Raw genomic sequence first — 12225 nt, forward strand, 5'->3', positions numbered from 1 at the left:
CTTCTAACATTGGTTGGTTGGGTGCGGCTTATAGTCCTTACGGTCTAAAAATTACGGTAATTGATTATCAGATGAGTTGACAATTATTCTTTTTTTAATGATTTTTTATTGAAATTGGGCAAAATTGTCAAAATCCTGTTCTGTTAGCCCTTTTTTTAAATTTGGATTTATTGTTATTTACTTTGTTTACAATTTCTAAATAGAACTGATAAAATTGAAAAAATATTTATTTTTTAATTTGATTTTAACATTTCAAATATATGTATTTATTTTAATTTCTCTTAATTTTTTACTTAACTGTTTTTTTGTGTATAATTAAGATTCAATTCAAATACACGCGGCTAAAATGTCAAGGTAATAACAATATAACAAGAAAATAATAAATATTAACGTGATTAGTTTGATGGGTCGACTTCTCTTAAAAATAGTGGTTGATTAAATTAACCAACTATTCAAATATTGTTTTTCGGCAGTCATACTAGTTACACAATCAAACCCCTTTCCCAAAAAAACAAACCTGACCATTCCAATGGGTTGAGTAATTTGTTTGGTGGTCGTCATGGTGATGATGGTGCCGACGCCAGATCCGATTTGCATGAGCCTGCTTGGGGTTCTCGACTTTGGTTGTGTGACGGATGCAAAATAATCCACACTGAGGTGTTTTCTCGTGCCTGTGTCCATCCTTGTATTTGCTATTTTGTTCATTCTGGGGAAACATAATCGCTCACAATTACCTCACCGGCTTCCGTCGACGGCCTGATCGATGACCAATCCGTATTGACTGGCCTTGCCCTGCCAAAGTGGATTAGACGTCGATCACCGGCAATGGCAGCTGGTGAAGTAGAAATGATCAGCCTTTTTAATCGGAACTCCTCCGCTGAACACTCTTTCAATGTTCACATCCACCACCAGGGTTGTTTAAGCAGCTTTCTTATTTCTGTTTCTGGCACAAGTGGAGACTGTTTAGGAAAGTGTACTGTTCACAATGTCCGCTAGAGAGCACGCTTGTTACATATTTGTGTGTTTTTTGCCCTATAGATCAGCAAGTCATATATATATATATATATACAAGTGTATAAGAGTATACATATTTATATATAGTGACCTGTGTATTACTTATCTATATATGTATGTATATATTTATATATATATATATATATATATATATATATATATATATATATATATATATATATATATATATATATATTTATCTCTCTCTCTATATATATGTGTATATATGTGTATATATATGTATGTCTATATATATGTATATATATATGTATATATGTGTGTATATATATGTATATATATATGTGTGTATATATATACATATACACACATATATATACATATATATACATATATATATATATATATATATATGTATATATGTCTATATGTCTATACAAATAGATAATTATTTTTTTATTATTATTATTTTTACTAAACACATCTATAGGTGAATTAGTTGTGTTTAGATTTCTATTGTTTTTCCTTGTTTCCACAAAGCATCCAAGGGTTTTAATTTACTTTTTATCATAGTTATAAAAAAACAAATTTAGCCGTAACATAGTATTTAGTCAGCCAGGCTTATTTATGTGGTCGCCTGTCCCGCATATGAAGTTAACCACTGTCTCCTAACAAATGAGGACAGGTTTTGTGACACTGAATTCTTTCTAAAACTTTCCTCGCTCTTTTTTTCTTTTCCTAGAACTGCATGTCAAGGCTGCTTCTGCTTATAAGAAAAAAAATGGTAGAACTTGGGGTTCCTTTGGATTTCTATTGACCTTAACTTATTGTGAGAGGGCCGTGTTTTTCTTTCTGCATGTCCAATCTCGTCCCGGTTCGTCCGCCTTGGCTTGGCACCTCATCTGTCCAAAAGAGGCGGAGCCAGCAGTAACTCCAAGTTACCTCTCTTATCTCCTCAGAACTGTTGTCTATGCCGCCAGTAAAGAGATTTTCTGTGTCATTTGCCAGGCATCCGACTAATGGTATGTCTGCTTTAACTTCTTGAGTTCGTTTCCCACACTTTTTTATTTTTGGCTCCTGCATGAAGGTTTTTTTTGTTGTTGTTTTTTATCGTTTTGTTTGTGAGCGCTTTCTCATAATTGTCACTTGCACTTTTTTTCAATAACATCACCTTTTTTTTTAATCATGTCAACCACATAATATAATCCTCATCATTCTTCCTCATTTGGTGATGGGTCATTTCTGCTGCATTCAAAGCACACTTGAAATTTATGAAAGTTTTCACAAAATCAGGCCACATTTCTTTACAGTTAGGACTTCTGCTTTTTTTGGGGTAACAGCCGAACAAGATGGAGATTACGTGGTGAGTGTCAAAGTTTAGGGTGTTTTCCTTTTTTTTTGGTACTTTTTATATTTGATTTAGTCAACATATTTTCTGTGAAAAAAATTGACCCTTGTAATAATAGACATTTTAGTGGAATTTTTTCTTTGCAACTTGTTTTTTTCTTCTTCAGTAGAGAGTGATATATTCTTAAAACAATCCATCAATTCTTGACGGGAGCATATCGATAACCTATTGGGATAGAAAGTATCGCAATATATCAAGTATCCCTCGAATATTGCGTTTAATGTAGACCAGACATGGGCGCGATAAACGAAAAACCCTGAAGTAGGATCACCCCCATTATTACTACCAAAATACATGTTTTGTGCCTGTACAGAAATAGAAGTGTACAAGTACAATGAACAAAAAGTGTATATATATATATATATATAAATGTGTATATATGTGTATATAAATGTGTATATATATATATATATATAAATGTAAATACTTGAAATACTGTACTCGCAGTAAAAATAGTTCCTCTACACTTAATATAAAAAAAAACAGGTTAATGGGAGTTTTATTCCAAGTCGTTCATTTTGTCTTTTTGAGCCCATGTCTGGTCCACATTATCCGTGATATTTGAGGGATTACTGTATACCGTCACACCCCTAGTGGACAATAGCTGGAGGTGCTTTTTAAAAGCAAAAAACTTTGTGAAAGAGGTATGGCAAGGTTTGATTTGTTTTCCCAGAGTGAGCAATGGCTGACTATAAAGATGAGAACCATAACATTTCAGTTTAATCAGGCATGTTTTTTGGAAAGGGGACAGACCTTTTAATCTACATAACATTATCCGATCCCCCCCCAACCAAAAAAATCGGTGGACGCTAATAAGAAAGATCATCACCCAAAGAGTGAACATACGTCCCATTTTTCAATCTATTCCATATATTTTGGTTGTCCTTTACTCCACTGCCTTTAATTAGAATTTCATTTGTGCAGGTTTTGAAGGCTGCTCAATGGTGCCCTCTATCTACCCATTGGAGACGCTGCACAACTTGCTCTCGCTGAAGCAGGTGGATGAGTTTCTCAACTCTGTGTGTGAGAGCAGCAGTGAGGCCCACGCCAAAACAATGAAGGGTAGGACCGCTCACCCGCAGATCAGCCGTCGATCCTTGCGTGAACCGCCGTTCTGACTATGTTTTGCTAGTTACCATATTTTCCGCACTATAAGGCGCACCGGAGTCAAGGTTCACCTTCAATGAATAGCCTATTTTAAAATGCTATTCATGTATAAGGCGCACCGGATTAGAAGATGCAGTAGTTGTAGTGGTACTAGTGGTGGTAGTAGTAGTAGTGGTAGTGGTGGTAGTAGTAGTAGTGGTGCTAGTAGTAGTGGTGGTGCTAGTAGTAGTAGTAGTGGTGGTGCTAGTAGTAGTAGTAGTGGTGGTGCTAGTAGTAGTGGTGGTGCTAGTAGTAGTAGTAGTGGTGGTGGTGCTAGTAGTAGTAGTAGTAGTGGTGGTGCTAGTAGTAGTGGTGGTGCTAGTAGTAGTAGTGGTGCTAGTAGTAGTAGTGGTGCTAGTAGTAGTAGTGGTGCTAGTAGTAGTAGTAGTGGTGCTAGTAGTAGTAGTAGTGGTGCTAGTAGTAGTAGTAGTGGTGCTAGTAGTAGTGCTAGTAGTAGTGGTGGTGCTAGTCGTATTGGTGGTGCTAGTAGGAGTAGTAGTGGTTGTGGTGCTAGTAGTAGTAGTGGTGGTGCCAGTAGTAGTAGTACCTGTAGTAGTACTCGTAGTAGTAGTAGTACCTGTAGTAGTAGTACTCGTAGTAGTAGTACTCGTAGTAGTAGTAGTACTCGTAGTAGTAGTACTCGTAGTAGTAGTAGTACTCGTAGTAGCAGTAGTGCTAGTAGGAGTAGTCGTCGTTGTAGTAGGGGATTGTGTTTTACATCCACTAGATGGAGCTGTAGTTGTAATAGGGGTTGTCTTATACATACTAGAATCTAGTGTCCGAATAAAGCTGAAGTAGTATTGGCTGTGGGGTTATGCATCCACTAGATGGAGCTGCAGTAGTAGTAGTAGTGGTAAGGGATTATGTTGTACGTCAACAAGATGGAGCTATGCTAAAGGGAATTTTAGACAATGATGAACCAATATTGATCCATATGAAAGGCGAATCGGATTATAAGCGCACTGCGGGCTTTTCAGAAAATGTCTTTTTGTTGGGCCTTACATTGCGCCAAATACGGTCCTCATTGAGTACAACGACACTCCCCGTTTGCTCTCGTATCCCTCCGGCAGCTTTGTCGGGCCTCTTCGACTCTCAGAGCCAGACGTCCCTGTACAGCCCCCAGCAGCCGCTCTCCTCGTCGGGGTCCGAGACGTCGCTGCGCCCGACGAGTCAGCCTCTGTGGCGTGAGTTTGGCGCCGCATACCATCATTTTGACATATAAGGCCAAGTTTTGAAAATGAAGGCAAACAAACAGGGCAGCCCTAGTGAGCTGAACCGGTTGGCACTTTCGATTTTTTTTCTCACGCTAGCATCAAATGTGAAACAAAAATGTATCCCGTTAGAATTGTGAAATGTGTCACTTCAAATGTGAACTTGATGTGAAATGAGTCACTGTAAAAAGTGACTTTTATCCCTTTTTCAACGTTATAACATCTACACGATACATTTCACATCGTATTCGGAGCGACCGCATCCGATGACACACGGATAAACAATCACCATTTGTTGCCATGTTTTTGAGTGACTTTCTTTGTCCGATGCTAACACACTGCTGTTTTTGTGTTGTAAAGATGGCAGCGTCCCCTCGAGCGCCGTCTCCAGCGCCGGACCTTCGTCGCCCATCACGGAGAGCTCGGGCCTCAACTTTAACTTTAGCGAGTAAACACACAAACACAACATTTTCATCTTCGATGCACTTTATGATCTTTTTGTCCAAAACCAGCCGTGCCATTAGCTTCTCTCGCTACCTTTTTATTTTTGTCGTCAAAGATTTAAAGCGGGAAAGTCGCATTTTTGCGTGTCGTTATGGCCGAATTAGCGCCAAATGTGTTAAATGTTCAGATTAGTTGATTAAAAAAATGTCCTTTTTGGGGATGCAGGGTATCATTTCTGGATGTTCTAATAGGCTTTAAGTTAAGAGATTTTACGAACTATAAGCCGACTTTCTCTCGTAATATTTCAATGTCCGACATCCTTCTTGTCATATTGCCACTTTAATCTCCGAATTCTATGACAATTCTCGACAAATGGTGGAACTGGAGGTACAGTTTCCTCTAAAAATTAGATTTATCTGTGTTTTTGACTAGTTCAACTTAAACTCCAGAGTGACTTATACTCCGGAAAGTACGAAATACGTTTAGAGATGTTTTGTTTTTCATTAATCAAAGTTTTTTTTAAGCAATATTAGTGTCATGTCACTTGATAAAACAGTTGAATGCACTGAAGATGCTTGCAAAAAGCATTTTCCTATTCTTTAATAACTTTTGAATGAACTACTTTTCAATCAAAAACGTTAGTACTCAAATATTCTTGATTTGTACTGCACTGATTGATTTTACAGGTTTTTGTGTGTTATATTTATGATGGTTTCATTATTTTTAATGGAACTCTGCCATTGATCCCTAGCTTATAAATGGCCGTTCATTCGCTGCCAACCCTCCCATTTCCAATGGATTGGACGTCTATGAGTTCATATTAGCACATTTTGTTATTATCAGCAAACATCTCAACTGCTGTGAAATGAGTTTATGACTTGTAGACGTCCAATTCATTTGAAGTGGGACATCTGGCACCACCCATGGCAGCCAAAAAGAAGTCAAGCAAAGTGTTACTCAAAGAAAAGGGGCGAATAAAAGTACTTGAAATTGCAGTCTTTGTCTTTGGTTTGTGACGGGAACCTCGACACGGTGAGTTTTGCCCAGCAACAAATGACACGCCCACTTGCATCCATTTTCCTTTGTTCACTTCCTGTTGTTACCTGTTTGTTGTGCGTTATCGTTTCACTTTTTTTCCCCTTCTTTTCTCCACCTCTCCTAAAAGGCTTTTAAGAAAAGTGATGAGTCACGACTGCGCTTATTGCTCCTCGAGGTTGCCATGGCGACGCCCTCACACGTAATTGACTCGCCGTTCCCAGACCGCCGACTCACCGGAAGCGTCCCCTGAAAAGATGACATTTCGAGGGTGCGACTATCTCACAAGTACACAATGAAACACACACACACACACACTTAGTTTTGCAAAATATATTTGGTGTTTTTTATTGACATTCTATCATGTTAAATAGTCCAAAAAAGACTTACTGTAAAATTCAATGTATCACATTTTCAGGAACGTACACTAACCATGTATAGTAAGGATTTTATAGGCTTTTTTGTAAAAAAAAAACGACCATGTATAGTAAGGCATTTTTTCTTAAAAAACGACATAGTATAGGAAGGCTTTTTTTCTTAAAAAACGACATAGTATAGTAAGGCTTTTTTTTAAACAGCATAGTATAGTAAGCCTTGTTTTTTTCTTAAAAACGACAGTATGGTAAGGATTTTTTATTTAAAAAAGACCATGTATAGTAAGGCTTTTTTCTTAAAAACCGAGATAGTATAGTAAGGCTTTTTTTCTTAAAAAACGACAGTATAGTAAGGCTTTTTTTTCTTAAAAAATGACATAGTATAGTAAGGCTTTTTTTCTTAAAAACGACATACTATAGGAAGGCTTTTTTTCTTAAAAAAACACAGTATAGGAAGGCTTTTTTTCTTTAAAAAAACACAGTATAGGAAGGCTTTTTTTCTTTAAAAAAACACATAGTATAGTAAGGCTTTTTTTCTTAAAAAACGGCATAGTATAGTAAGCCTTTTTTTTTCTTAAAAAACGACATAGTATAGTGAGGCTTTTTTTCTTAAAAAACGACATAGTATAGTAAGGCTTTTTTTCTTAAAAAATGACATAGTATAGTAAGTAAAGTTAAACTTAGTATAGTATAGTAAGGCTTTTTTCTTAAAGAAACGACATAGTATAGTAAGGCTTTTTTTTCTTTAAAAAACGGCATAGTATAGTAAGGCTTTTTTCTTAAAAAAACAACATAGTATAGTAAGGCTTTTTTTTCGTAAAAACGACATAGTATAGTAAGGCTTTTTTCCTTAAAAAATGACATGTTATATTAACTAAACTTAAACTTAGTATAGTATAGTAAGGCTTTTTTTCGTAAAAAACGACATACTATAGTAAGTAAACTTAAACTTAGTATAGTTTAGTATGGCTTTTTTTCCGTTAAAAAACGACACGTATAGTAAGGCTTTTTTCTTCAAAACGACATAGTATAGTAAGGCTTTTTTCTTAAAAAAAACGACATAGTATAGTAAGGCTTTTTTTCTTAAAAAACGGCATAGTATAGTAAGGCTTTTTTCGTGAAAAAACGACATAGTATAGTAAGGCTTTTTTCTTAAAAAAACGACATAGTATAGTAAGGCTTTTTTCGTGAAAAAACGACATAGTATAGTAAGGCTTTTTTTCTTAAAAAACGACATAGTATAGTAAGGCTTTTTTCGTGAAAAAACGACATAGTACAGTAAGGATTTTTTTCTTAAAAAACGACATAGTATAGTAAGGCTATTTTTCGTGAAAAAACGACATAGTATAGTAAGGCTTTTTTTCTTAAAAAACGGCATAATATAGTAAGGCTATTTTTCGTGAAAAAACGACATAGTATAGTAAGGCTTTTTTCGTGAAAAACGACATAGTATAGTAAGGCTTTTTTTCTTAAAAAACGACATAGTATAGTAAGGCTTTTTTTCATGAAAAAAACGACATAGTATAGTCAGGCTTTTTTTCTTAAAAAACGGCATAGTATAGTAAGGCTATTTTTCGTGAAAAATCGACATAGTATAGTAAGGCTATTTTTCGTGAAAAAACGACATAGTATAGTAAGGCTTTTTTTCTTAAAAAACGACATAGTATAGTAAGGCTTTTTTCGTGAAAAAACGACATAGTATAGTAAGGCTATTTTTGGTGAAAAAACGACATAGTATAGTAAGGCTTTTTTCGTGAAAAAACGACATAGTATAGTAAGGCTTTTTTTCTTAAAAAACGACATAGTATAGTAAGGCTTTTTTCGTGAAAAAAACGACATAGTATAGTAAGGCTTTTTTTCTTAAAAAACGGCATAGTATAGTAAGGCTATTTTTCGTGAAAAAACGACATAGTATAGTAAGGCTTTTTTCGTGAAAAAACGACATAGTATAGTAAGGCTTTTTTCGTGAAAAAACGACATAGTATAGTAAGGCTTTTTTTCTTAAAAAACGACATAGTATAGTAAGGCTTTTTTTGTGAAAAAAACGACATAGTATAGTAAGGCTTTTTTTCTTAAAAAACGGCATAGTATAGTAAGGCTATTTTTCGTGAAAAAACGACATAGTATAGTAAGGCTTTTTTCGTGAAAAAACGACATAGTATAATAAGGCTTTTTTCTTTAAAAAACGACATAGTATAGTAAGGCTTTTTTCGTGAAAAAACGACTTAGTATAGTAAGGCTTTTTTTCTTAAAAAACGACATAGTATAGTAAGGCTTTTTTCGTGAAAAAACGACATAGTATAGTAAGGCTTTTTTTCTTAAAAAACGGCATAGTATAGTAAGGCTATTTTTCGTGAAAAAACGACATAGTATAGTAAGGCATTTTTCGTGAAAAAACGACATAGTATAGTAAGGCTTTTTTCGTGAAAAAACGACATAGTATAGTAAGGCATTTTTCGTGAAAAAACGGCATAGTATAGTAAGGCTTTTTTTCTTAAAAAACGACATAGTATAGTAAGGCTTTTTTTGTGAAAAAAACGACATAGTATAGTAAGGCTTTTTTTCTTAAAAAACGGCATAGTATAGTAAGGCTATTTTTCGTGAAAAAACGACATAGTATAGTAAGGCTTTTTTCGTGAAAAAACGACATAGTATAGTAAGGCTTTTTTCTTTAAAAAACAACATAGTATAGTAAGGCTTTTTTCGTGAAAAAACGACTTAGTATAGTAAGGCTTTTTTTCTTAAAAAACGACATAGTATAGTAAGGCTTTTTTCGTGAAAAAACAACATAGTATAGTAAGGCTTTTTTTCTTAAAAAACGGCATAGTATAGTAAGGCTATTTTTCGTGAAAAAACGACATAGTATAGTAAGACATTTTTCGTGAAAAAACGACATAGTATAGTAAGGCTTTTTTCGTGAAAAAACGACATAGTATAGTAAGGCATTTTTCGTGAAAAAACGGCATAGTATAGTAAGGCTTTTTTTCTTAAAAAACGACATAGTATAGTAAGGCTTTTTTTGTGAAAAAAACGACATAGTATAGTAAGGCTTTTTTTCTTAAAAAACGGCATAGTATAGTAAGGCTATTTTTCGTGAAAAAACGACATAGTATAGTAAGGCATTTTTCGTGAAAAAACGGAATAGTACAGTAAGGATTTTTTTCTTAAAAAACGACATAGTATAGTAAGGCTATTTTTCGTGAAAAAACGACATAGTATAGTAAGGCTTTTTTTCTTAAAAAACGGCATAATATAGTAAGGCTATTTTTCGTGAAAAAACGACATAGTATAGTAAGGCTTTTTTCGTGAAAAACGACATAGTATAGTAAGGCTTTTTTTCTTAAAAAACGACATAGTATAGTAAGGCTTTTTTTCATGAAAAAAACGACATAGTATAGTCAGGCTTTTTTTCTTAAAAAACGGCATAGTATAGTAAGGCTATTTTTCGTGAAAAATCGACATAGTATAGTAAGGCTATTTTTCGTGAAAAAACGACATAGTATAGTAAGGCTTTTTTTCTTAAAAAACGACATAGTATAGTAAGGCTTTTTTCGTGAAAAAACGACATAGTATAGTAAGGCTATTTTTGGTGAAAAAACGACATAGTATAGTAAGGCTTTTTTCTTGAAAAAACGACATAGTATAGTAAGGCTTTTTTTCTTAAAAAACGACATAGTATAGTAAGACTTTTTTTCTTAAAAAACGACATAGTATAGTAAGGCTATTTTTCGTGAAAAAACGACATAGTATAGTAAGGCTTTTTTCGTGAAAAAACGACATAGTAAAGTAAGGCTTTTTTTCTTAAAAAACGACATAGTATAGTAAGGCTTTTTTTGTGAAAAAAACGACATAGTATAGTAAGGCTTTTTTTCTTAAAAAACGGCATAGTATAGTAAGGCTATTTTTCGTGAAAAAACGACATAGTATAGTAAGGCTTTTTTCGTGAAAAAACGACATAGTATAGTAAGGCTTTTTTCTTTAAAAAACGACATAGTATAGTAAGGCTTTTTTCGTGAAAAAACGACTTAGTATAGTAAGGCTTTTTTTCTTAAAAAACGACATAGTATAGTACGTTTTTTTCGTGAAAAAACGACATAGTATAGTAAGGCTTTTTTTCTTAAAAAACGGCATAGTATAGTAAGGCTATTTTTCGTGAAAAAACGACATAGTATAGTAAGGCATTTTTCGTGAAAAAACGACATAGTATAGTAAGGCTTTTTTCGTGAAAAAACGACATAGTATAGTAAGGCATTTTTCGTGAAAAAACGGCATAGTATAGTAAGGCTTTTTTTCTTAAAAAACGACATAGTATAGTAAGGCTTTTTTGTGAAAAAAACGACATAGTATAGTAAGGCTTTTTTTCTTAAAAAACGGCATAGTATAGTAAGGCTATTTTTCGTGAAAAAACGACATAGTATAGTAAGGCTTTTTTCGTGAAAAAACGACATAGTATAGTAAGGCTTTTTTCTTTAAAAAACGACATAGTATAGTAAGGCTTTTTTCGTGAAAAAACGACTTAGTATAGTAAGGCTTTTTTTCTTAAAAAACGACATAGTATAGTAAGGCTTTTTTCGTGAAAAAACGACATAGTATAGTAAGGCTTTTTTTCTTAAAAAACGGCATAGTATAGTAAGGCTATTTTTCGTGAAAAAACGACATAGTATAGTAAGGCTTTTTTCGTGAAAAAACGACACAGTATAATAAGGCTTTTTTTCTTAAAAAACGACATAGTATGGTAAGGCTTTTTTCGTGAAAAAACGACATAGTATAGTAAAGCTTTTTTTCTTAAAAAACGGCATAGTATAGTAAGGCTATTTTTCGCGAAAAAACGACATAGTATAGTAAGGCTTTTTTTCTTAAAAAACGACATAGTATAGTAAGGCTTTTTTCGTGAAAAAACGACATAGTATAGTAAGGCTATTTTTGGTGAAAAAACGACATAGTATAGTAAGGCTTTTTTCGTGAAAAAACGACATAGTATAGTAAGGCTTTTTTTCTTAAAAAACGACATAGTATAGTAAGGCTTTTTTCGTGAAAAAACGACATAGTATAGTAAGGCTTTTTTTCTTAAAAAACGACATAGTATAGTAAGGCTTTTTTCGTGAAAAAACGACATAGTATAGTAAGGCTATTTTTGGTGAAAAAACGACATAGTATAGTAAGGCTTTTTTCGTGAAAAACGACATAGTATAGTAAGGCTTTTTTTCTTAAAAAACGGCATAGTATAGTAAGGCTATTTTTCGTGAAAAAACGACATCGTATAGTAAGGCTTTTTTCGTGAAAAAACGACTTAGTATAGTAAGGCTTTTTTTCTTAAAAAACGACATAGTATAGTAAGGCTTTTTTCGTGAAAAAACGACATAGTATAGTAAGGCTTTTTTTCTTAAAAAACGGCATAGTATAGTAAGGCTATTTTTCGTGAAAAAACGACATAGTATAGTAAGGCATTTTTCGTGAAAAAACGACATAGTATATTAAGGCTTTTTTCGTGAAAAAACGACATAGTATAGTAAGGCTTTTTTTCTTAAACGACATAGTATAGTAAGGCTTTTTTTGTGAAAAAAACGACATAGTATAGTAAGGCTTTTTTTCTTAAAAAACGGCATAGTATAGTAAGGCTATTTTTCGTGAAAAA

The 12225-nt window shown here is 33.7% G+C and overlaps 1 protein-coding gene across 12 annotated transcripts in view; it reads left to right on the forward strand.

The window, feature by feature from the left end:
* The window catches only part of ppip5k1b (diphosphoinositol pentakisphosphate kinase 1b), a 44450-nt gene extending 38274 nt beyond the window's left edge, over positions 1 to 6176 (forward strand). For 6 of the 12 annotated variants that reach the window (XM_077595649.1, XM_077595654.1, XM_077595648.1 and 3 more), the window contains 4 exons: positions 1932 to 1994; positions 3305 to 3442; positions 4597 to 4710; positions 5098 to 6176. In XM_077595649.1, the coding sequence (XP_077451775.1) occupies positions 1932 to 1994; positions 3305 to 3442; positions 4597 to 4710; positions 5098 to 5189 (407 nt within the window). In that variant the 3' untranslated portion in view covers positions 5190 to 6176. Of the gene's footprint in view, positions 1 to 1931; positions 1995 to 2282; positions 2336 to 3304; positions 3443 to 4596; positions 4711 to 5097 lie in introns of those variants that run through there. The other 6 variants (XM_077595657.1, XM_077595652.1, XM_077595658.1 and 3 more) reach the window with 3 other exon arrangements.
* The last annotated feature ends 6049 nt before the right edge of the window (positions 6177 to 12225 follow it).

Source organism: Stigmatopora argus, chromosome 3 (assembly GCF_051989625.1).
Source record: "Stigmatopora argus isolate UIUO_Sarg chromosome 3, RoL_Sarg_1.0, whole genome shotgun sequence".
In the NCBI taxonomy this organism is placed as follows: Eukaryota; Metazoa; Chordata; class Actinopteri; order Syngnathiformes; family Syngnathidae; genus Stigmatopora; species Stigmatopora argus.